This window comes from Megalops cyprinoides, chromosome 7 (assembly GCF_013368585.1).
Source record: "Megalops cyprinoides isolate fMegCyp1 chromosome 7, fMegCyp1.pri, whole genome shotgun sequence".
NCBI classification, from domain to species: domain Eukaryota; kingdom Metazoa; phylum Chordata; class Actinopteri; order Elopiformes; family Megalopidae; genus Megalops; species Megalops cyprinoides.
In genome coordinates this window covers 14,370,314-14,396,972 of record NC_050589.1, presented here as the reverse complement: position 1 = coordinate 14,396,972, position 26,659 = coordinate 14,370,314, and the positions used below count along the sequence as shown (strand labels likewise).

At 42.9% G+C, this 26,659-nt stretch overlaps 2 protein-coding genes across 3 annotated transcripts in view; one reads left to right on the top strand and one right to left on the bottom strand.

Annotated features, from left to right (window-relative positions):
* The first annotated feature begins 7,248 nt into the window (after positions 1–7,248).
* si:dkey-7k24.5 (somatomedin-B and thrombospondin type-1 domain-containing protein) lies at positions 7,249–12,284 on the top strand. The gene is made up of 5 exons (XM_036532789.1): positions 7,249–7,479; positions 9,153–9,339; positions 9,794–9,872; positions 10,170–10,352; positions 12,153–12,284. The coding sequence occupies exons 1-5, from the start codon at positions 7,249–7,251 to the stop codon at positions 12,268–12,270; spliced, it is 798 nt and encodes a 265-aa protein (XP_036388682.1). The 3' UTR covers positions 12,271–12,284.
* A 6,679-nt stretch (positions 12,285–18,963) lies between these two features.
* Positions 18,964–26,659, bottom strand: part of kcnb1 (potassium voltage-gated channel, Shab-related subfamily, member 1) — a 44,195-nt gene continuing 36,499 nt past the window's right edge. For both annotated transcript variants that reach the window (XM_036533178.1, XM_036533179.1), the window contains exon 3: positions 18,964–21,196. In XM_036533178.1, coding sequence (XP_036389071.1) covers positions 19,232–21,196 — 1,965 coding nt within the window. In that variant the 3' untranslated portion in view covers positions 18,964–19,231. The remainder of the gene's footprint in view (positions 21,197–26,659) is intronic.

Here is a 26,659-nt window from a genome sequence, read left to right as displayed (position 1 = left end):
CTCAATCAGCAAGGTGTGGCTCATTACCCAATATGCTTGCTCCCCAAATAAATTGCCACTATGTGCACATAATTACAAATGATTGACACACCATTGACAAGTTACAATTAGCATTTAGTCCAAGGAAGAGGTGGTGAAGGCTCTCATTCACAGTATGTGATCCTTATTTATTTATTTATTTATTCATCCATTTTTAGATCTTAATTATTTAGCCTTTTAATTTTTTACCTTTTTGGTTTTAAATATATGGTAGTCAAGAATCCAAAAACAATTTATTTAGACATGGTTTCACACATCTAGACAACTAAATAAGTCTCAGTTAAGCTTAAAAATACAATGTTGTCAAGTAATACACTGCTGTGGAGAGGACATACTTTTGAGTCGTGCGACGGGTATCCGGAAGTATCTATTTAAATGCTCTGAATTTTTAAAAAATATATTGTGGGGATCTTGAACTGTCAAAAGATGTCAGAAACAAATATGTATTTTATTAACAGCTCATTGAAACCTAACTAATCAGTTGCAATGAAAGCCAGCACACACAATGAATCCCCGGGGGGGGGGGGCATTGTGATATGAGGCAGCCAGGGCCTTATTACTTTTTTAAACATGCCCTGGTGTGTGAGACTCTTTCCAATCTGCTTTCACACAAATAGTGAGAAAGCCATGAACACAAGAGGTGAGGCCTAAATAATGATTAAGTAATAAGGAGATTACTCTAGAGTTTTACAGCTCAGGGACAGAATGACTAAGCTTTAAAGAATTTTTTGTCTGTAAATTCAGTAGCTATGCAAATAAACACTGGCTGCCTTGTTATGCCTCAGACTTGAAATAACCTCATGTACATTTTCTGTAGCTGTTTCTACCAAGATGTAGAACCTACAACAATCTCTACCAATGCAGGAAAATTCATTATAACTGTTTGATGGTCACAGCTCTGCACATAAAAACAGACAGGTTACAAAACTGGTATGATGGTAATGGGTTTGTTATCACTGACCATTTCTTTAATTTTTAACTAATTGATTACTGACCTTTGTTGTGAATAAAATGTGTCAAACATGCAGCCCCATACAAGCAAATTAGCAGTTACAATGAGCTACACGTTAGCTCATTGACCTGTTCTGGACATGGACAAGTGTCATACCTATCAAATTCACTGACTTTTTGTTGAAGACTTAGTAATTTAATAACAGCTTGACAACTACTAAATATTAGATCTGTATGCAGTATAGCCTGGACTAGAAACTACTGTAAAACTGCATAGCATTTTGCAAGAATGGCTGAGTGTGTGAGAGGAAGTATGTCTTTGAGCTGTCCTGGCTCTGCGTGTTGGACTCAGAGCCAAAACAAGTGATATGTCTGCCACTAAACTGCCTTGAAAAGTCAAACTGTAAGATCAAAACTTGGCGTGAAATTCAACTGGTTTGTTTTGCTGCCAAGAGAGCCAGGCATTGTAATCCGTTCATGCGCCAGCCAAAATTCTTTGGTCCTGGCTAGAGGGCTAGAGGGCTAGAAATTTTGCTGTAAAGCTACAACAATAACAAAAGAAAAATGCAAGCTCAGACAAAAAGTAATAAATAGTGATGTGCATGCAATCCCTATTGACCCTCTGGAAAATTAGTGGAAATTGTGTTGGTTGTGTTGTGTTTTTTTTCTGCCACATCATATCAAGGGATGTTAAATTAAAGTGAAGTTAAGCCATTGCAAGATTGTGTGGCTCATGGCAGCTGGTGAGTGGTTTATTTGTTTTTGCTACAGGAACACAGGGTCATGCAAATTAAGGGACATGATCAGTGTATTGTATAATGATTTATATATGGGTGTTATTTAATGAATAATATGTAACACACAATAAACAGTGCTAAATATTACTGTAATGGCAGCACTGACAATAATTTTGTAAATTGAGATGTGAATATATTAATTAATGTGAAGTGGGAGGACACTAGTTGTAGGATATCCAATGTAACAGAGATGACAAGACTGTTGAGCTATGTCATTTATTATATGGTAAGCTGTGCTTTTTGTGACCAAACTACAGTAGGGGAACAAGGACTGCTTGTATGAGATGCCAGTCATGAAAACACACCTGATGTGAAAACATGGCTGGTACTATGCACTGCACTGGTGTCACTAATGTATGGCCTACATTAACCGTCAGGTTGTGAAAAAATCAAAACACGCACTGTTTAAACTGCACCTCAGACACAGCTGTGTAAGATACATTTCAGAGGAGCGTTACAGCAGACCTGCTATTTTCTACCTTAATAGATGTCAGTAGTGAGAATGGGACATTCTGTTCCTGGGCATCTGCATGCAGTTTCTCCAACCATCTTCTCCATCATTCTTAGAAGTAACACTTCAGTGCAGTGACAGCTGCTAACAGTAGAAGGCGCTGTATTGCAATTTCACATTGAGGAGACCAGCTGATTCAAGCAAATTAAGTGTTGGCGTGAAGAATGGGAGCACAGGGCAGTCTGACAGGCAACTTCAAACTGCATCTTCAGAGTACTTCTGTATTGTTTCAAGGGCTCTATTCACTCTGTAAAGAGTGGAAATGTTTTGCACTGTCATACATACTTACAGATGCTATTGGTAAAAGTGGACCAGTTGAAACAAAAAAAAATTAAATATGGATATAAAACTGAGTAAGGGCACTGGCAGTGAATCTCAAGATTCATTTTGTCAATGATCTACTATTTGTCTCCACTGTAACTCTTACATCGGTTGGTGTTGACTCCACCCTTTGCATGTAGTCACAATGCAAACCTCAACTGCATATCTGTCCAGCGACAGCTTAGCACAGGGGGGAAGCAATCAGAAGCATCAGGTGACGAGGGGCTCAGGTAACATATAACCATACCCCCTGACTGTTTTAAATAATTAGTAGCTGGGGATGCTAATTGTTTGACAACACAGCATGGAGTAAAGGTTCCCCCAGCTCTCATTCGGTTTGTCACCCCAGGAAAGTGGCCAATGTGAATGTAGTCAAGGGTAAAGAGATGTGAGAGGTAGCAATAGCCTCACGCCAGCATTAATGTTGTTACATTACAAAGTACGACAACCTCAGCCCTCAGCCCTTATATGGTCAGACTGAATAACAAGGGGCAGGAGAGTGGCCAGCCACAAAGTTCTGTCCCTAGCCACTCACAAACCAGCCTGTTCCCATGGCAACGCATGCTGTTGACTGAGCAAATTGGTCAAATTGTTTCAGCTCCTTGCAGAATGTGCGCCGCTGTTGAGTGTGTGCCTCTGTGCAGGTCTGTTAATGACCTTCTGTTCCCATCCAGCTGTGTTCTCACCGCTTTGTCCCCTGATGGGTTTGTTTTGAGAACGAGCGAATTAGGAGCATTTATTGTACCGTCTGGCCATTGTCGGCCTGCCGGGCGTCACCCATTTCATTTCTCAGAACTAAAGGTTGCAGTGAACCGGTGATGACATCATAAGGATAGGGAGGTGCCTATTTACTGTATGTGGTGGGGTGTTTCCTTGAGCAGTTTATAGCGCGTTAGCAGTTCCTGCCATTTATGATGTGCCGCTCATGAACTGCCAGAGCAATTGCAACACATGACAGTCAGTGCATTTCATGTTAAGCATTAATCATTGCAGCCAGATAAACTGTACAAGTTCACACCGGTTGACCTTCATTCCAGCTTTATTAGTCAATGACCTTTATAAGTCATTCATCACAACTACGAACTCTGTCTGTATTTTGCTCCATTATAAGGTTCATTGTTATACTTTTGCTGCAGTGGCAAGACTGACGTGGAAGCAAAACCAGTTTATGTGACTCTGTCCCGCTTTATTTGATCAAACATTGGATCAGGTAAAATTGCAATGACATGCTAAAAATTTAAATATTTGAAATTGCACAAAGATTTCTATAGTAAATTATAAACTATTTTGTCACAAACTTTAATAGATATTAGAGTAATCCTACTGTGGATTGTGTGCACAAATAAAATGGACTAAACAGCAAACTCAAGAAGTTTAGCTGTGGATATTTGAGTGGCTCTCAGTCAGTACTGACAAACCATTCATATCTAGAGGTTACAATACACTGGAGGTGAAACTATAACCGTATAGAATTACAAGGTGTTTTAATGTTACAACATTCCCCTGTCCTGTTTGTGGCAGTCTACGATTTCAAGGCTGTCCGAAACATCTCCGAAACATCGATTGTTTACTGTATATCCCCCCAAAATCTTTGCTGATGGCTGCAGAAAAAAACAACTTACTCATACACATTGATTCAATCAGACTGCCAAACAGCGAGACAATAACTGCTCTGCTCTGAGTGTAGAGATTGATATGTTTGAGTGGTGTCACCTTACAGTAGCAGCACTTGTTCACATTTTCACATGGCAAATGTGCAGAACAGACTGAATGCTTGCTCCAAATGGGCTGGGTTTGTGAGGGCGGTGAATACTGACAGTGTTTGCCAAAGGTCAAAGGGCAGGAGGGCTGCGCTAATAGTCAGTACAGTACATCAGTGTTGTGGAGGTTGGGCGGTCATGTCAGTGCCTGGGAATCTGTTGAATGGGCGTTCTTACCGCTATGCTGCCCCGTTATTGTTGTTTCTGCATGAATGGCTGTGAGCGGGAATTAAATTAATCCATTCCTTTCACATGTTTGGACACAAATGGGCAGTCAGGCTAGCTGCTTAAACCAACCCGGTTAAAAGGGAAGGGCTACGCAAAGTAAACAGTCTGTTGAAACCTCTGCAGGCAAAAATGAACATGTGGCCCCTCTGCATGGATTATTGTCCTGATCTATAGAACACACCCAAAGACAGGGGGCCTCTACAGCTGGACTGAAAAACACTCACACGCACACACACACACACACACACACACACACACAGCTTTAACAAGCTGTGTAGCTGATTACAGCTCCCTCTAATATCATGAATGCATTTCTCTTCAGATAAGATTAGGAAGCGCTCCAACAACACAGGCTACATAAAGTCCAGGAAGATTGTTGTGAATGCCATACTTTCTTGATTCCAGTTCACACCTGACTTCAAGTTGCAGAACTTCTAACACACAGTTTAAAAAGAGGAAAATGCACAAGGAACTGACACTGGATGTGAAGAAATATTCTCATTAGAAGCATTTAAAATAAGTAAGCATTATTTAAACATTATTTTTAGAAAAGTGTTAAAGATGGCTAGAGGTGCTAATGTATCTGAAGTTTTGAGGTGGTTTTCATTCAATTTAAATTTAAAGCTGTTCAAAGTTTCAAAATAAATTCCACAGGGAAACATGTGGTATGTGCATGATATGCCTACATTCCTAGGTTGGAGATTATATTGGGTTAATGTTCTACCAATCTTAAACCCATCTAACACGTTCAACATCCAACAATGCCTCTGTAATGTCCTGTCAATGTAATTGCCAAAAAGGATAAACTATTATCTATATACATAGATACCTGTCCCATGTACTTCTACATATAGTATCTTTCCTAATCTACACTCTCACAGAGACGGTTAAAAAGTGTATCTCTAGTACAAATACATGCCCTGCTTATTTTACTTGCATCCACAGTGGGAGATGTATTACTTATAAGTAAAGCACACGTTTAACATGACCTGTTTTGCATCCCTGCATTTTGCTGTATTGCCACAAGGTGTTTCTGTAATCTCAAGAATGGAAGTAATTAGACAGGTAATCTCATCATAATGTGTGCGACATTAGTATTAAATGAAAGCCAATAAATACAACTAATGAATGTCTCTTGGACAATGGGTGGCAGTATTAACAAACATACACAGTAAGATGACACACTACCAATACCTAAAACTGTTTTGAGGCAACTTGTAGAACAATATCCATCAACTGTTGTGAGGTCATTTAATTCCATTTGCAATGTGTGTGTAGATCACAGTTGCATACTTTTGCAAACTGTGTGTGTATGTATACTGCTGCATGGCCCTGTCACTCTTATGTCTTGTCACGTGTCATTTAGAGGCTCTTGGGAGATTAAATGATTGTTAATAAATGAGTTACAAGGGTGCCTTGAGAGGATACTTCTCTTGGAATCAGGTCTAAGGCCTGAAACGCATTCTGACAAAACTTGCGCTAAACTGTGAAATACAGCCATACATATATAGCATGAACCTTCCCCCATATTTCATAACAGGTACTAAGATGTACCTTGTAAAAAGTAAAAATGACATTCAGTGGTACTACTATGGTCACAAATTGTGCTTGTCATTACATGTACCCTGATGTGTGCTCTTAAAGCTATGCTGAGTGTATACGAAGAGGAGCCTACGGATATGTCTTTCAACTGTACAGCTACAGTGGCAATGATTTTGTACCCTTCATGATGCATAAATAATATTTAAATTTACCAGACTAAATTGCTGTTTAGTACCATTCAAGTCATTTGAACCCTGAAATTAAAAAAAAGTTAATTTGTGATAAAAAATAGCTTTTAATCAAACTGGTTTAAAATAAATTATGTCATGATAAATGCCCTCTAAATACAGCAAATATACACACATCGTTGACGAAAATAGAAGTAATAAATGAAGATATAAAAATATAAAAATGCATAGCCCGTTAAAACAAAAATAAATTGTTTAATGGAACGCATATGCCTATGTGCATTTATAAACAAATGGTTTTGAATAAAAAAATATGGCAATTAAAACCAGTAACACCAAAATCCACTTTTGGTAAACGCAAAATGAGTATTATTATGGTTCTTTTGTGTGGGACAGTACAGTTACAATATCGGTGTGGTCTCAATTTAATCATCTAAAAAGACAGATTATCATTAACAGTTGCATGTAATGATTAACACAACCAGGCGAGGAGATGTGCTGTCCCTTTAAGAGAAATATGAAGTTGTAATTCACATGTGAAGAGGGAAAGGTTAACGGTCAGACACTGCTTATTGGTACTTTGTTCCGCTAGTGTACAGTTGAGGTCCAGGAAGGCACGGCGAAGGCGCGCACCGAGCATCGGCGGGGCAAATCCTGAACCACTTTTTTGGATTTTGTTAGGCGTGCTCAACTGAAACCTCGTGTAAAGCGAATGATACCCTTACTGCAATCAAGACAGTATCATCACTTCAACTGCAGTAATGAACAGCACCCAATCTGACCCGCACATTCAAATGGGTATATGAGCGCGGTTTGGACTGTATTTTGTTGACATACGCAGCGAAAGTACCAGAACTGCTAGGGAAAAGAGGTGCTTTGGAGCTCTCTTAAAACGAGTTTCAGTAACAGCTATGGCCTTACATAGAAGGGTTTGGCTCCTGTGTTTAGTCGAGCTGTCTCTTCTAGTCGGCAGTAGCCTGGGAGGGTGTCATGACTTTGGGTTGTGTTGTAGCGGCCGGGACCCCACTTGCGTGAGTAAGGGATGGAGAGCCGACCGCTCGTACGGGACCTGCTATTGCGACCAAGCCTGCTCATCTACGCTTGACTGCTGTCACGACTACCAGCAAGCGTGCCCAGGTATAGTTCATAACCGTAAATGAGTCGGATTTGCCTAACTTGTAATTTTGGTTATTGTCTATACTTGCAATGTAAGACATTTTACGTAAATGCAATCATCGGCAACGTTTGTGCAAGTTACCCAAATTGTTCCTGATGCAGACTATAATTACAGACACGTATACACGTGAACACAAGTTATTGCTATGCAGCAGTTGCATGAAAAGCAATTTAAGTAACCCTTTGCATACAGGTACAGTACGATAAAGAATCGCCTTGAAATAGTCCTGCAAGCTTTAGAAAACCAGAAACATCAATTATGTGTGTAATTGAGCAAGTTCAGTGAGTTATATTCACTAATACCAATACGCATAGCATATTGGGCGGTCCATTTACACATTTTATATTATTGGTAAGCTATTGATCACTCACATCAGGGAATTGCTGTGATGAAAAATATGATTACGTACGTATGTCATAACTTCTGACCACGAGAATTCCCAAGGGCATGTCTCTAGATGAACCAGAACAGCGCGAGAATTAGTAAACGAACGAATTTGTGTTTATTGATAGTTTGTGGCGTGTGATTGCAGGGAGTGGCGTGTCGGTGGTTAATTAGTCTGAATGAAAAACATGCGAATGCTGTAGTTACCTGCCACGTTATGGTTGTAATCAATACATTCACTGAGCTTCAAACGAACTATATAATATATTCCCAATTTGCAGTTGTGTTGCAGTTTTTTTATTGATGTAGCCGACTACCAATATTTTTGGCACAAAGTGGAGAGGCATGAGATGTTTAAAATAAGTCACGTAAGCATGGACTGGAAGGTGTGTGTGGCTTATCTCTTCTCTCACAGCTTACACCTGTCTTTGATCATCACCGAATTTTCAATTGAGCATCAAAGGGCATCAGCTGGGGCAGAGTGTGCGTTATGTCCAAAGATGGAAGGAAAATAGCTTTAACTTGTTATATATCTTAAAAGGCAACGCTGTGGAATCGTTAGTCATAACTTTGTCATACCATCTGCATTTTAGTGTTGTCCACCCCTTTTCCTGAAGTTTTGCAAGGTTTCTTCTCATATGCATCAGACATTGAATGTACACTTTGTTTTGTGGCTGTGTTAGCGGCATAAAAATTAGAGGTTTCCCAGCATCTTGGAATGACTATGTGAGGAAAACTGCATTATGAAAAAAATACAATTATACTGCATTTCAGATCAAGCTACACGCCAAAAAAAGCCATCTAGCTGATTCCAGTCTCACTCGGCTCATAACTCAAATAACATAACCATCCGTTTCAATCTTGTTCTGATAAAAAACAAATACATCGCCAGCTTCTCTGTGTTCCTTTTGTTGAATTTTGTTTTCTTGGAAAACTTTACCCTTTATTATTTATTTTCAATCAAGCACAAAATCGTGTGGCTTTTTTCTTCCCTGGCCCACTCATGCACTTACTCTGCACGTAGCTATTATTAACCCAGAACAGCTATGGTTTTGGTCATTGCTATGATACCACTTTTCTGAACACTTTTTTAAAATCCACCTCATCAATCTGCTTTGAGGAGAACCTCCCTGTTCCAGAGGGAAGGAAGAGGCAGAGGGAGCTCCCTGACTGTATGGATGAGCAGCAGTGGGGTCATACGTCTATGTCTCTCTCCATCTCTGCGTCTCTCCTCCTCCTTCCTTCCCAGCGGAGGCCTGCGAGGTGAGCGAGTGGAGCCCGTGGTCAGGCTGCGCGGAGCCGTGCCGGGCAGCCGTGCGCATGCGGAGGCGGGAGGTGCTGCGGGAGCCGCGGAATGGCGGGGAGCCGTGTCCACGGACTGAGGAGTTCGCTGGCTGCGCTGAGTACTGGGGCCAAGACAAACAGTGCAGCAAATCGCTGGGTGAGCCCCCCCCGCACCACCACCACCACCCTCTGCTTTCCTCTCTGGGTCCAGATGTGCTGCCCAGATGTGCAGCAGTCTCGTCACAGCTGTTGTGTGGTTGGCATTATGGTGCCACTCTGCAGATGCGTGGTAGGCAGGCTCAACGCCAGGAGAAAATACCCAGGAGGGGTATTTTCCTGACAACCTGTTAACTGGAGGTGCACTGAGAACCATCTGTTGGTGCAATGCGCCCCTAAGCACCCCCGAGCCCGAGTGGTAGGAGTGGTGGTGCCTTTCTGCAGGTTGTATTGAGCTGTTGTACTGTCTGTGTGGAGGTGTGTGGAAGATGATGTAGTGTCTTTAAGGTGCGGCCACCTCATTCAAATGTATGAAGGGAAAGTCCATAAGCTTTTGGAGTTTGAGGAGGGTAGGCGTGTAGCAGGGGTGACGGTTGGTGTGTTTGCCTCTGTAGTCCCAGCCTTGATCACCACAGGCGGCTACGGCAATGCCAGGAAGAAGAGGGACGTCTCCAGCAGCTCTGACGTCACAGGGTGAGGAGTCAGCCGTGTGGAGATGAGTTTTCATATGCTGTACACAGCTGGAAATATTTATGTCCTACACACATCAAGCTGTATTTATCTCCTGCACACACCTGGCTTACTGCTCTCTAAAAACTCTCACCTCATTGCTCACTGCAAATGCTGTCACCTCTGTGAGAGGTCTTATCTGTGCATACCGCTTTCTACTTTACATTGCTTGTTGGCCAAGCAGCTGCTCTTATCCAGGGCAGTGAATGCACAATGTTACCTGTGTGCAGATCTGGCTGAGTTTGTTCTGTATGCCGGCAGGTACTGTGTGGAGTTCCAGCTGACCTCTCTGACCGCAGGGTGTCAGCACAGCTCAGAGCCACACACGCGGTGGATGCAGTACCTGCGCGAGGGTCACCGGGTGTGCGTGGAGTGCCAGCCCCCCGCCCTCGCTGCCGGACATCAGCACTGCTCCGGGGACGGAGGGGACGACGGGGAGGACAGGTGAGGGCGGGGCCAGGTTTGGGGAAGAGAGGGGGGCCAGCGTCAGGAATGTATAGATTCCATCTGATATTAATTTATTAGAACAATGACTTTTTCAAGGGTTCTGTTATGATACTACAGGAAATTGGGGAAAATATCATAGCTTTATCAACTGGTGTTATTAAACTGATTTGTACAGTAAATTTAGCAACTAATGCATCACTGTTTTTAGCCAGTGTTGTTCACAGTTCACATTTGGTCATAGTCTGCTCCAAAAATGAAAAAAGAACAGGATCTGATAACGTGAAGTACTGGAACTGTTGACAGTATGTATATTCTGGTATATCCTGTTTTTTGTACCTATTTAATTAGGGCTATCCATAAATATGAAGGCCACTGAATGTGCCCAAATGTGACTGCACAGCAGGAGGGATTTTACAGGGGTTACTGTGTAGTCTGTGCCATTTCCATTAAAATGAAATGTTGCCTTAGACAGTGATCTGGAACATTTGCAGTAGTTAAGGCCTAGTGCATTGTTAATGATCAGTTCAACAGGAGGGTGGTAAATGTGAACTAAAATCCATTTGACAATGTCATTGAATGAGTTTTACAATTGCTGTTCACATTTCATCAGCCAAAGCCTAGAATTACTTGTTATTACATCAGCTTCCGATCTGTGATCTGTGGTCAGAGCGAGCAACGAATCATTGTTGAAATATCAGGATAAATGTGTCTGTCAGTTATGATTCAGAATTCTGTTGTTTGTTCTGTTGCGCAGTGTGAATGGATCTGATCAAGGCCAGAAACACTCAATGGTGACTCTGAGTTGTCAGGATGAAAGGAAAATCAATGTTTTACCGAGGTCATTTGGCTATTTCCTTCAGGGGTGTTGAGACTAAAGCCTTTAATCAATAATGTATTAATGTATACTTTATTCGCTGTGGTGATTGTGCTCTTTTTAGATGGTATTTCACCGCTTTTCACATCTCACTGTTCAGAAACCATTTTGCAACATTTGCAAATTTTATTTCTGATTTTTATATTTTGGTCAATGCCAATGTGTAAGAAATGATAAACATTTTCACTGTGATTGTAAACGTAAGTTTTGAATTTAGCACATAAGTTACAATGACTGTTCTGTTCTTGCTCTCTTTTCATTAGTTGTCAAAGAGGATATGAGTATTGCGCTTGCCTTTTCTCCAGTCGTGTTGAGTTTACACACTGTGTGTATTGGTTCATACTGTTGAATTGCAGAAGTGGCAGAGGCTGGTCAAGGAACAGATTAAGCTTTACTCCTGCTTTAGAAGTTTACACCAATGACACTTCGCTGACCAGAGCTGTTTCAAAATGACAACGCATACTATTGCAAAGAGTTTGCATTTTGTATTGGTTTAAGTAAGGAGACCCAGTCAGTATAGATTTCTTGTTAGTTGTTGAGGAGTTAGAGAATTCCATTGTTGCAACATCTGGTTCAGTAATTGCAGGGTAAGAAATTGCAATTTAAAGAAAACAGATCCAAATGCTTTGACACTTTCTATTTTTGACTTTCTGTTTATCCATCGGATTGTTTTGGGTTGGGAAGTATGGCATTTGAACACTAGAAGGCACTCTGAGACCGGAAAATATCTTACCCGGGTCGTCTCTCCCACCTCTGATCTTATATTGTTGTGGATGTGCTGGCCTAGACATGACAGAGCAAACAGCAGGCCACGCGTTACGTTCTTTGCAGAGTTTACATTCTGGGTTTGGTATGTTTGTTTTTTTTTTTTTTTTTACCTTGTTTTCTCTCCCTCTCTCTCTATCCGTCTGTCCTGCTCTCAGAAAGCACTCGCTGCTGTGGCAGGCTGTGGGGAACTCCAGGTGCAGGGGGGCCTGGAAGCGCGTCAGGAGACTGGAATCCTGCTCCTGCCCCACCATTCACAGCTTCCTCTTCATTTAAACACGTATCTGTTGTGGCTCCGGGTTACCTCCTCTCGCTCAGTCACAGAAATGCACGCGCTCATGCTACGGCTAGAGTTGCGTCACCTTACGGATTCACGTGCAGGGTTTACAGGACAAACAAAATGGAGAAATATGCAGATTTAAAGATGATGTGGTGAAGTACATTTATTTTAAAAGATTGAGATTCCCAGCCTACCATTGAGTGTTTATCTTTGCTCAGTAAAGGCTTTTTTCAGCACAGTATTTTGATAACCTGTAAATTTATACCAGAGCTTAACGCTCAGATGTGGTCTTATACTCAAGTATTCTGTGGATATTTGTCTACATGTTATTTCTTGAGGATTGATTTATGTGAAGGGTACTTAATGTTGAGGCTGAAGGCCAGTGAGGTTTACTTGAACTGAATGGAGCAAATCTCTCGAATAAAGTCAGTTTCTCAGTGTACAATTTTAATTTGAACATTCCATAGTATGTTTTGTAAAATTGCACTTGATGGAAAATAAAATAAAATAAAAAAGTTCCTTCATTTCTGAGTGTTCAGGTCTTGAAAGTGAGACAGATCTGGGGAGGCTAATTTCAGATAACGCATAATGTCACATGAATTAATCACACACAGCAAAATAGAGGGAAATTTGTTTCTTCTTCTGTTGTAAGGATACTGTGATTGTCATGCACAATATATGCAAACCAGTGTGTCTCTTGTCAGGGGTTTTCTCTGAATATAGGCCTATAACCAACTCTAAGCACAAATGTTGCTTTTTAAAATTAGGAAAGAGAATGGGCACAACTGCAGGATATCAATAACTCATATAATTGATTTAATTTTCAGTCGGCAATGGGGAAACGTTGATTTAAAAAGAACTAAAAAGATCCTCAGACATTTAGACACATTTTCTTTTTTTCACAAGACAGGTACAGGGTCTGTGTGTCACGTATAGTCACGGTTCCAAAGTACAACATGCATCGAACGACATAACGTCATACAGAAACGACGGCATAGAAAGTCAACAGGTAGAAACTTTACAAAACAAACAGCCTCGAGACCTACAAACAACGTTAGAGAAGGGCAGGGCTATGCAAATAGATATTTTTTCTTTTAAAAGTCCCTGGAAATAGAAGGGCCTTTGTTTACAGTGGGTCTGGGGAATTAGGTATTAATTTACATTGCATTTGGCTGCACCCTTGATATAATATCTATATATTGTTATTTATGTATAAAAAAGGAAACATAACAAACCAATTAAACAAGTCACTTGTTTGTGCTTTCTCTTTGAAACATGACACTTATAAACCCTCTTTTTCACATTTACAAACCCTCTTTTTGAAAAAACAAAAAAACAAAATCCTTGTTAAAGCTTTTTGCACTAATAAACATGAAGATCGGTATAGCTAGTCGTGCTCTGTGGACGAAAAGTAAAATATTTCAGACTTATATAAAGTGCCCTTTAAGGAAATGATCAAATGGATGGGCAGCAGCTGCAAAAAGGGTTGATTTGGATCAGTTTTCTGCAGCCAATTACCATAGCTCATGGACCACAAAAAACAGCAACAATTTTTTCCCCTGTTGGAAAATACAGCCTCAAAGGTCGCAGTCATTGTTTTTGTACGCTTTGTAAAGGTGTTCTGATTAGACTGTACTCGTAAGTGTTGCCCCCACCTAAACTGAACACTTGCAAACTTACTCCTAATTTACTCCAGAATTACTCCAAATTACCCCACATTTCGTATATCATTATGACTACTTAGAAGTCAGAGAGATAACAGAGTAGGGGTCAAATCCATTTCAATTCAGTCAATTTAGGGAATGAATGTAAATTCAGTTCTTGAATCGAAAGATGAAGGAAATGAAGACCGATTTTCAGTTCAATTAAGTGAATTCCAGCACATTTCCTGAATTGACTGCTTAGTTGCAGCTTAGGCTGACCCTGTTCAGTGAAGTCAAAACCTGTCCTCTTAGATGAATTTAAAGATGGACAGCTCAGAGTCACCTGCTTAAGCTTGCCCCCCCCACACCCAAAAAAAAGAAAAATTGTACAGTGTTGACCGTCCTCAAGAAGTTGTATAGAAAACTAACAATTAGAAATTCAGGAAGAGATGGGTTGATTGTCTTATCTATTTCTGTGGTGCTCTGAAACAATGCCCCTCCACAACCAGGCACGACGGGAGCTAATGTGTCTTATAATGATAAATGGGTGAAGAAATGCATCTGCAATAGTGAAATCAAACAGTACGGAAACATCTACATGTGGATAAACCATCCCATACTGTATGAAATGATATACAGGACAACATCAAGAAGTCAGAAAAATGTTTTAGAGCGTAATGCTACTCATAATCCAGTATTTTAATGTGTTGACATGATTCCAAAAATTATTTCATCACCAAAGTTGGATTTAGACTCTCCTCACATTAAATATGATAACCTAAGATATAATGAGGAATCTCTATGGTGTACTGATATGTTAATAACAGGTTTTGCTGTATTAAATGGATTTGCGCTCACATGACCCTCTGTATGATTGTTTTTACTAAAAGAAGCAAATTGTGTAGGGTAGGCTGATGGTGATGGGTTTGTCCAAGCTTACCGCTGATAGCGTTACGCTGAATTGTACACTGAGCCAAGTGGCATCCTACCATTAATCTGGCCATGTTTCACAACCCTAAAACCTCAGAATTTCAAAAGTCCACACAGTCCAGATCACTCTGCCCCTAGATGCTGACTTCTGTTGGCCCTTTTACGCAGATCCCTGTAAAGCTGTGTGACTGTAAGTAGTTATAGGAAGCTTGGCCAGCACCGATCCTCACCAATGGTGCATTGGGCCCAAAGTTCATTGCCCCCCCCCCCCCCCCCCGGTGCCCCCTGTCTTGTCCTCTCTCCCAGGCTCTACTGCTCTCCTGCCCCCTTGCACTGCCCGATCTGACAAAGTTTAGTTTTCAAGAACTCGGTGACACGAGCTGCCAAAGGCACGGGTGAAACCGAACCCGTCTGAGTGGATCCGCGCTTCCTCCAGCCGGCCCAAGCCTCTATTTATAGCCCAAGAGATGTATCATTAGAACAGGAGATATATTCAAAACCTACTTTAACCTTTCTGCCATTGCCGCATTTTGATAGCTTTTAAAAAGCTCGATATGACTGCTCACACGTACACATTCACTTGCACACGTACACTCACACAACCGTCCATCCACCAATGAACATACAAAGAATCATACGCATACACACACACACACACACTCACACACACACACAAACATATACATACGCACTCTCATACACAGACACAAACACAGAGTTTGGAGACAGCGGGACCCAGAGCAGCCAATGAAATCAGTCATGGAATTTCCTTTTTAATTTTCATCCCATCTAAAGGATGAGCATTTTCCACTGTGGATTGGGCCTGGAACAATGGAGGGGAAAAGCTTTAAACACCCTCAGCGTTTAAAGGCTAACACTAGCTGGATTCATAAGAGCGCCACTCTAATCCTCTTAAGTGTATTCATTTTCCCTCTCAGATGCCTACATCTTCCTGATGAAGTTTCCCTGTGAAGCTAACCTCGGAGGTGATTGCCAGGTTAACACCTGAAACAGTTAACAGCGACAGGAATTAAATCTGAAAAAAAGGTGCAAACGATTCCCTTCCTGAGAGGTTTGTGTGTATCCCCAGCAGTCTGAGCTGTGATTATTCAATACATTCCATATTACTTTGTCATCAGTCCAAAAAATCCTTAGAAGAAAATACACCCCCCCCCCCCCCATCCCCACAACCCCACCCCCAAGTGGCACTGGGAATACAACCGCTGTCTCTGCCACAAGCAGACGTCGGTTGTGGCGAGGTGTTTCCACCTGCGTCCACCTGACCAGTGAGTATTGTGTCATTAAGCAGAAAGCGCATGGCTCTAATCAGCGGGCACACTGCGGCGCTCACACAGGGAGCCCCTCCTGCAGTAATTGCTATTCTTTTCACACCTCAGCTCCGCTCGGTCGGATCCAGCTGAGACAGGAATGTGCTCGATCCACTCTGCTCTCCCGAGAAACGCGATTCTCTTATCTGTTCTCCGAGAGACGTTTCAAAACCTGCCCGGAAGTGTACGTGTGTGCGCGGTTGTGTGTGTGCTTGTGAGTGTGTGTGTCTGTTTGTCAGTGTGTGATTTCTGTATATAAGAGTGAGAGAGAGAGAGAGAGAGAGAGAGAGAGAGAGAGAGAGAGAGAAAGAGAGAGAGAGAAAGAGACAGAGACAGAGTATTTGGGAATGTCAACCACACCCCCACCGCCAGCTCTATTAGGCCAGCTCTGCTGCCAGAGTGGATCTGCTGTCACCATGGAAACTGGATGTAGTAGGGACTTCAAGACGTTGTCCTCCATACCTGTGCCTGTGTGTTATCCTCTGTGCAGGCCTGTGTCTGTCTGCTGACCTGGTGACCACACGACAGTGCCTATTACACTCACAGCACGGCTAACCCATATCCTCTCAGCTCTTCTGCATTTCTGTCTGCTTGATATGCGGCTGCACTCCTTTGCAGTGAATGATACGCCCTCCGCAACAGAAAAACGGGAATGATCAAGTTAATCACAAGTAAAGGCACAGAAAAACAGTTTAGACACCATATACCACTCATTACATATACCAACCATGTAAAGAGCCAACAAATATTGAAAACAAGACATAAATCATACAGTGAATGACTTTTTTTTACCCTTTTTAAGGACAGTCACTTGTATTTTGTGTACCAGATATGCCTCATATCTGATAAAGTGCTTGAGGATGCAGGATATAGAGTTTAATCTGTGAGTGACGTGCACTAAAACAGTCTGACAGGGAGATGGGCAGCACAGGAGAGTCTGTCTCCGGCCTGATGTGGATATGGAATGTGCCAGCACAACGAGGGGAGACCGCATGCCAGCTCACCAGTTAATGGTGACACTGTGAGCGATGGCTTCTGACTGGACCACACTCCAGTTAGGAATGACTGAGCTGTGTGTGTGTGTATGTGTGTGTGTGCATACATCTGTTTGTGTGTGATGGCTAACGGGTAAGATGGATGCTGGACCACCTTTCTGCCAAGCATTACCTGGAGGGCAGCCAATGAGATCATGAATTATTCTGTCACTGTGAGATAAAGTGCAGATTTCTGTCTTCTCCGTCTCTTTCTGTCCCCCTTTCTATTTCTCGCTCTGATGCACCTCCTCACCCACGCTCCTTCCAGAGTGCACTGGAGTGCCTCCCCACTCCCGTCCACCCCCCTCCCCTGACCCCCCCCACGTGGTTGTCCTGCCAGCGCTGTTCGCTTGGGTACACCCTGGTGTTGGAATGACCATACAGGTCCAATACTGAGGATGGATGTGTGGCGTGTGCAGCTTTGAACCACAAGTGAAATGGACCCCCACTGCCCTGGCCCTCTCCTACAGCCTACTGAAAGAAAAACTCTTTGGCTCTTCACATAAAAAAGGATACCAAGAGAAGTTGGGTGAAACACACATTGAGACACAATGGCAAACAGTGTCATTCCCACACAACATTTTCTGGTAAATATACTCCTTTAAAATAAACCGTGTGTGGAAATGCAAAACTATGACATAATTTACTTATCTCATATCCATTCTTTAGAAAATATCTTAAAAATATACATATCAGTTTTTTTCTTTTCCCGTCAATTTCCTCCTCTCTCCACCCACTTGTACATGAATGATAGAATATTGTATTATTTCTTCTTTTCATATAAAGATGGAACTTCCCAAAACCAGTTCCTAATGCTCTGACAAAAAGTGACAGGTTTTCAGTGTGTCCTTCGCTTGTGAGTTTGTCTCATGGTCTACATGTTCGCATTTTTGGAATCTGGATAGAATTTTACTGTGTAAAACATTGATAGATTGGTGCAAGGCTGATTCTCCTGAATGTGTTTGAGAAATTCCGTGTGAAAATTTGAAGGTGCAATTTTTTTTTCTGGTTTGGATGTATTTTAACAGTGGTCGATATTACATCCATATGAACATCCAACAAAACAAAACAAATCCAAAAAAAACACCTTGAGGTGCTGAGTACATGACTGGAATGAAAAAGGACAAATTGACAGACAGTGTGTTTATAGTGACTGCATTTCCCCGCATTATATCTCAATCTCAGAGACTCTACTGTCCAATATCAGGATGTGCATTGATTGATATAGTATTTCTGAGTTAGTCATGAAGTAAGAGGAAAATGAAACAGATACCTATGGATATTTCTTTGTCTTAAAACAAGTTAAATTAATGATGTAATACGTGTACACAACGTGGAGTGTGTATATGTGTACATTTGAATGTGTATTTTTATATATACACACACACAAAATACGCATGTACATACTTGCATATAACTAAGGCCAGTTTTGAGGGGAAAAAAACAGGAAGTAAACTCAAAAATTGCCTCTAACTCAATCTGTTTCGGTAATGCCTAAACTACAGTGAGTGATCAGATTCTGTAGAGCAACAAAGGCCAGGTGAGCTACTCCGGGGGGGAGAAAAACATTGAGCTTATGGACATGTCCTTTCAGTTCTCAGTGTCCACCCCCCCCCCCCCCCCCCAATCTGCTCTGTTCACTTGGATCATCCCAGCCCTCATGTGCAGGCCCCGCCTCTGGCCCTGCCCTGTCCCAGGACATCTGCCACACCACAAAGTTGCTTGTGCAGCACAGTCCTGCCCCCTGGGCAGGCTCTGTTTGACAGGCGGGAAAACGGGAGGGAGGGGAGAAGCGGTTCCTTCTCACAAGTCTCACTTGGCAGAGTCTTCAGCAACACCTCTCTTAAATGAACCTGCAGATGTTATTTAGAACCTTTTTGTTCATGTCAATGGCTTGGTCAGAAGTTTGTAACGCCGTTGTGCAAAGCTCTTGGCATGTTGTTTTTTTTTTTTTCCACCAGTGTTACTCACTCACCCCCCTTCTGTCCCAGCTCCCCGCTCTGATCCACGGGCCTCCCTGGCTCAAATGCTGTCGTCGTAGGTGCTGGAGCGGCTTCTCTCACCCTGAGGCATGCGCAGCTCTTGCGTTACGTGGTTCTCCTGCCCGCTCCCCAGGGGGAACACGCAGTTCTGGCCCAGCATTCGCTGAGACATCTCCAGGTGGTTGGCCCCCCGCTGGTAGCCGGCGTTGATGTTGAACTTGGGGCTGCTGTTGTCCAGCAGGCGCTTGGAGGGGCTGGTGCTAGAGCAGTCCTGGAGATGGTCCTCGTCGTCTGTGTCGGCATCGATGTACTTGCTGATGGACGCATCGTGGAATGTGAAGACCGCGGGCATCAGGCTGAGGCTCTCGGGGGACTTCGGAGGGGTTTTGCTGCTGGCCGTGGTGTAGACCGACACCTCAGGGCTCAGGAGGGAGCGGTCGGAGAAGGCAGAGCTGTCCGACAGAGGGGCGCCGCCCACGTGTGCGGCGGAGGAGGAGGTGCCCGCCTCCCCGCCCCGGAAGTTGACCTTGAGCGAGTGCGACTTGAGCGGGTTGCTGAAGCGCAGGCCTCGCGGGCTGTCGGAGAAGAAGCTGTGCCGGGAGCCCTCCGGGTTGGAGCTGATCTCCAGGACGGAGCTGCGCCCGGGCTGCCTGGAGACTGAGTGCGGCGTCAGCATGGGCTCGTGCTCCAGCGTGGTCTGCAGGCCGGGGTTAGCGCTCACCCTCGTGGGGACGCTGGCCACAGGGCTGTGCGGGAAGCGGGTGCTCTCTGGGAAGTCGGTGGCGCAGCTGATGTAGCTGTCGATGCTGGACAGGCTCTTCATGTCCACCACGCCCTCGTGCGTGGCCAGCAGGGGGTCCACGGGCCCCACGATGCTGCCCATCTCGATCTCGTCCCTGTGCTTGCCTTTCGAGGACAGTCCTCTCTCTTTGGTGTTGAGGTTGGGCTGGGACTGGGTCTTGGCCATTTTGCTGTACATTTCCTCCAGCTTCTGCACATTGAGGTGCTGAGGGCTGGACGTCCGGGCCTCGTTGGGAGAACCCTGCTCGTTGACGTTGAAAGACTTGTTGGAGCTGGTCTCCGAGGCTGTGTGTTTGGGTGTCCATTTCCAGCGGTTGGGTGAAAGGTGGTTGTCCTGCACCTTCTCCTTCCTCCCCGCGTTCTCCCCGCCCTTCTCGACCACCACGTCCATCAGCTCAACGCTGCGAGCGAAGGCGTCCTTCATGTTCATGGATACGATGCTGCCGTTGCGCTTGGCCCTTTCCAGGGCTTCCCTGCGCTTGATGGCCTTCTCCTGCCTCTTCTGCTCCTTATAGAATTCGGAGAAGTTGTTGACGATGATGGGGATGGGCAGGGCGATCACTAGCACCCCGGCAATGCAGCACAAGCCGCCCACAATCTTCCCCAGCAGAGTCTTTGGGTAGATGTCGCCATAGCCCACTGTTGTCATGGTGATGGTGGCCCACCAAAAGGAGGCCGGGATGCTCTTGAACTTGGTGTCGTCCTCGTCCTTCTCGGCGAAGAAGACCAGGCTGGAGAAGATCATGATGCCCATGGCCAGGAAGAGGATGAGCAGGCCCAGCTCGTTGTAGCTGCGCCGCAGGGTGAAGCCCAGCGACTGCAGCCCCGTGGAGTGGCGCGCCAGCTTGAGGATGCGCAGGATGCGCATGATGCGAAAGATCTGCACCACCCGCCGCACGTTCTGGAACTGCAGCACGCTCTTGTTGGACTCGGTCAGGAAGATGGTGACGTAGTAGGGCAGGATGGCCAGCAGGTCGATGACGTTCAGCGGGCCCTTGAAGAACTTCCACTTGTTGGGCGAGGAGAGGAAGCGCAGCAGGTACTCCATGGTGAACCAGGCGATGCACACCGCCTCCACGTGGGCCAGCTGGGGGTTGTCCGTCGTCTGCCCGAACTCGTCCGTGTCCTGCAGCTCCGGCAGCGTGTTCAGGGACAAGGCGATGGTCGACAGCACGATGAACAGAATAGATATGATGGCCAGGATCTGTAAAACACAAGACAGACAGCCTGGGTGACAACTCTTTCATAGTAACGGGATGCTTGCTCAAATGGGCAGTTAAGTGTGCCGTGCGATTATAGTTCATAATTTGAAGACAGCAGCTAACAACATTTCTGTTGTGCAGTTAATGGCTGGAAATTGTGATTAATTCATGACCCACTTATCAGACCACAAAAGCTTCCTCCCTCAGTGAGAACACTAATGCTAAGTTGGCAGGATGGTAAAAACGGACATTTAATACAAAAAGGTCAACAAATCTGTGAAAACTGTAAGTGCTTTGGACCCATAGAGGTTTTTGCAGCAGTTTTTAGGCTAGTGGAAATCCAAGTGAAAAAAATACATGAGTCATGTACATTTTTCATGCCCTTGAATTGAAAAGCAATTCAAATTATAATCAAATACTCATTTGCACAATCAGCATATTCAATGACATATTTATGTAGTTGATCAAAAAGGTTAGTGACAAATATGAACTTGCTCTGTTGATGACTTTCAGTCCCTGACAGCCTCACTCATAAAGTATATAACACTGTACAGACTCCACATCTAAATCATTTACAACACATCTCTAATGCTGTTTTGGCACCAAAACCAATGCTCAGTAGTACAGCAGTTCCAGGCACTGTCCTTCCCCTGAGCGGAGCACCCTGACCACTCTCCTCACTGAAAATGAAGGTTTCACAATGAGGCTAAGTGGTAGGCAGGTGCATGAAGTAATATGTAGTGGTGTAAGCAGGTGCACAAAAAATGCTGGCATACATCAGGTCCTATAGTAAGCAAAAGATACCTCCACAGACAATGCTAGATCCAGGTAAATCATGACCAAATCAAATTTTTCTTATAACATTTTCTTATAGCACAATTTTTTCATAACAAATTATCAAAAAGAACAACATGAATAAAATATGGTTAATAACTGCACTATAATGAAGGGCCAGTCAGGTCCTTCATTATAGTGCAGTTATTAACCATATTTTCATAAGCTGAATGTTGGAAAATGAATTTATGCTTTTCATTTTCACTATGAAGCACAACATAAAGACACTGCTACAGTCACCAATTTATGACTACAGACACATACACTTATCTCTTTAAAAACCAAAAGCAGATCATCTGAAGTACCAAACAATGAAGACATTTAGAGTTGGTGAAATCATATATTACAGGAAACAAGGTAGAAATGGAGATCTGTGGAACAAATATATTATGTGGAAATATTGCATTTTTTCCCTGTAGATCATCCAATGGGAGGAGTGTGATGACAGCACTGAATTCAAATCTGCGTGGAGATGCAGAAGCTACATCATGACGGCGATACCAGAGCCCTAAGCATCAATCGACATGGCTAAGAAAATGCACTTTGCAGAACCCTTATATAAGTTCAGGTACAGTGTCACACAGGTGACGCAGGTGTGTGTGTCCAATCCAACCCCTTCTCAGCAAGCTCCCTCTGCACCTGAGACCACACTGTATCCATGGAAACCCGGCTGCAGCACAAAGCGCTTCCTCTTGCGGCTTGTGTGTGAATGGAGATTCGAGGGAGCGCGTGTGAAAGGGGGTGAGGTTAGCTTTGATTGTTGACACATATTATCTCCTTGCAGGCAAGTTGTGACATGCTATATTCCAGCAGTATTTGCTTTCGTGCTCTCCAGCCATGGCACTTTCTCTCTCTCTCGCTCCCCCTTTCTCTCTCTCTCTCTCTGTCTCCATCGCACAATAGAGTCCATCACCCCTGGCAGAAAACACAGTGTAAAAATAGTGCCCGTCGCCCCTGAGGCAGAACACAATGTACAAATACTGTCCTTCGCAGCCGAGACAGAGTGCATTACGAATATACTGTCCATCATCCATGCTGCAAGCATCAAGCGTGCCTATCCAAAAAGACATCAGGATTGTCAGCCCGTGATCGATGTACTGTAAAGACATAAGATCGGTAACGTGCCGCAATGACAGTGTAAATGCTGCCCGCATAGCTAGGTGGAGAGGAAAAGTGCTTAAGGTGTTGAGTGACGCCGCAGAGCGATACACACGTTGTGTGATGGGTTCTAGCACTTCGGGGGTCTCTGTTTACAGAAGACAGATCTGTCAATCTGGTGCAAGGTCACAGAAGAGGCAGTATCCCTGACCATTTGAGTGTGGGATTACTCTCCGGACACTGCTCAGAGTTCGTTATCCTTAATTAATCCTGACATGCCCCTAAAAAGGGGGGAAGTGGGACTCTGAGGCAGAGACTAACCGTGGGAGTTATAGCATACAACTAAATTGTTCAAATTGAAACAGCAATTGAGTATACCAGAATTATATAAAAATGATGTATTAATCCCAATTTATAGACCTGTTTCTCTTGCAATCATGACAGTACAACTTAGAGCTAGATATAACCATTAAAGAGTTACATGTACAGTGTCACGCCTGGGCATTGAACCTACAACCTACAGAATCTAGTTGTCTAAGCAATTTACCCTCTTTACAAATGCTAGGGAAGTTCTACAGCAGTCTACTGCTGGACAGATAATGTATACATGTATTTGATGGGTGGGGTCCACCGAAGCACGTGGTCTGTGTAACAGTTCCTTATGTATACAATAAGTTTTTTTTGCCATCAGCAGAATGTTTGCTGCTTTACAATGAACAGGGAGATGATCAGATGGCTGGTAACTGACCACTCTGAGTAGACTGTAGACATGTTTCCACCAGCGGGTGCAGCACAGGCATTTTGTAAATTAACGGTTTGTCTATTTGGGATCCATATGGGAGGTAAATCCTCACAGTCTGAATTGCATTTGCTTATTTGTTCTATATGTCTTTATCTACTTTATACACATTAAATGTATACGTGTGTACCTATGTGGTTGGGAACCCATGATCTTAACCAGTGTGCCACTTTGGTTAGGACTGCAGCCTTAAGGACTAATATTCTGTATATGTGTTTGTGCGTGTTAGGGTTAGGGTTACATACACACACACACACACACACACACACACAGCTGCTTAAAACATCATCTGGACATGTATGATGAGCTCTTTGCAGTGAAATATTAATTAGTAAGTTCTGATGTCTAATGTACTACATATCTGTGAGTGCTCACTTCCATGTCTTCCTAAACCCTTCAATCAATCAATCAATCAATCAGAATTTCATTTGTTACAGTACATTTTTACATGTGAATTATCACAAAGCTTTTTAACAGTTCATACAAATAAAAACCGGTCCAGGGGAATGATGCAATATTCAACGACAATGTAACATTCAAGCACAAAGTAAGAATGTATACATTTGCTGTGTGGTTGAGACATGAGGACTTTCTTTCTGAGGGCCATTTCAACTGATGGAAGCTACACTGAGGCACTTCTGTCTGACAGCTGAAGGACAGGTTTGGTGACATACAGTGCAGCTTGACTGATGGGAGAGAAGTGACAGATTTGTGCTTGAAACCTGAAGGCAAAGTTGGGTGAGACCTGACACCGATAGCCTTTTCTGTTTGACACCTGAAAGCAAAGTTTGTTGACACTTGATGGAGTATTGGATAAGGGTGAGCTTATCCCAGACTAGGCAGGGTTATCTAAACAAGAGATTGTACCTCACTAATTTCTTTAAAGGATGCCCTTATGTAAAATCAAAGATAAGTGGAGAGAGGAAGGAATACATATATAGACACAAAATAATGGAAATACCAAATGAAAAAGGACCCATATTTTTAAGTAAGGAAACATTAAATCATAATTAGAAAGGAGTCTACACGTGTTTTATATTAATGTCAACAGTAATTACCAATATGTTTCTGTTATAAAAGGCATGGTAACAATTTCATAATGAGCATTTCTTATAGAGCACTATGACATTGCACTTCATAATACATTATGCAACTTGGTAACAGTATATGAATGCAGTTATAGACATTTAGGAGCTGTTACTAGCATCTATGTTGTGCATTATAATGTATTATGCATAGCATGTAACATGTTATTGTCATGCTTATAATGCATTATGAAGAGGGTATTCAGTGTTACAAAAGTGTTACCGAATGTTTTAACATCAACACTTTAATATGTGAGTTTGTAAAGCAAGATGAGACATCTAACAGACTTTGAAAGAGGTCAGACAGTTGATGCCTGACCTGCTGGTGTGTCCTTCACAGTAACTGCAAAATCATTTAATGTCATGGCAACGGTCTCAAAAATAATGATGGCATAAGTTAAACAAGGGAAAACACAGGAAATCAGGACAATTGCCATCAGGGAAGAGAAAAAGTGGCCACAAGTCAAAGCTCACACACAGAGATAAACAGACACTTAACAGGATAGCTGCAAAAAAACACAAAATAACAGCCTCAAAAATGACCAAAGAAGTGAAGCAACACCTCTGCGATCCAGTCTCAACAAAAACTGCATGTTGTGAGTTTTTCAAAGCTTATGCTAGGGCTGCCATAAGGAAGCTGCTTGTGACCAATGCATAAACTGGTGCAATGAGCACAAAACCTGGACTTCTGAGTAGTTGAAAAAAGTAATATGGTCTGATGACCCATCTGGATGGGTTTATGTTTGGAGAAATCCAACAAAACCTTCAAAGAAACACTGCCTGTTCACAACTGTTAAACATGGTGTGGCGTATTATTGGTATGTCATGGTAGAAGCAGCCAGGTTGAAGTCAAACTTCCATGGCCTCCCTAATCACCAGATCTAAACATCATTGAATCTTTATGGGAAATTTATGGAACAAAGAGTGCAAAGTATATGTTCACCACCTTCATCTTCCAAGAACTGGAGACTCCTTCAAGAAGTAAAATCTTTCATGAAGAATAGTTCAATACTGTGGTGGTGGGCACAAATGAAGCACAGTGAGACATCTTGAATTGATCAGAGTCTTGCTACTAACTTTATTAGCAATATGGGCCTTAGGAGCTTGGTTTCGTTACAATGGCCATTACTGGTTAATACGAGGCACTAGGCTTGTCTATGATGGTGACCGAACACACTCTGACATTCACACACAAAATTACTAAGTTCAAAGCCCCCTCTAACACAAACTCAAAGCCAGGCTGTAACATTTCACACTTTGGGAGAAAACTACACTAAAGAACACTAAAACAGTGTTTACCCATAATTCTCAAAACCAGGAACTGCTTAACACAAGATTAACTCGCTGCTACAATACTTATAAAACAGAATTCCAAGAAGGACCTAAGCTGTTGACCTAAAGCCAAAAGTGGGCCAGCTATTTATTGATTTCTTTTTTTGTTTACACCCTATATATATATATATATATATATATATATATATATATATATATATATATATATATATATATATGTATTTGCTTTTAAAACAATGTGAACAACCAACATTTGTTTGAATGCGAGAAATATTCAACAGGCTTAATCCCCATATTTAAGCATAACAGCTCAGGTTCCTGGATGATCTACACAGCATGGCCCACTCTGCTAATAG

Excerpts from the sequence above, each read along its gene's own strand:
- si:dkey-7k24.5 (XM_036532789.1), top strand. The coding sequence starts at position 7,249 with ATGGCCTTACATAGAAGGGTTTGGCTCCTGTGTTTAGTCGAGCTGTCT. Across the intron at positions 7,480-9,152 it reads AGCAAGCGTGCCCAGGTATA|GCCTGCGAGGTGAGCGAGTG; the intron begins GTTCATAACCGT and ends TTCCCAGCGGAG. Across the intron at positions 10,353-12,152 it reads GGGGACGACGGGGAGGACAG|AAAGCACTCGCTGCTGTGGC; the intron begins GTGAGGGCGGGG and ends TCCTGCTCTCAG.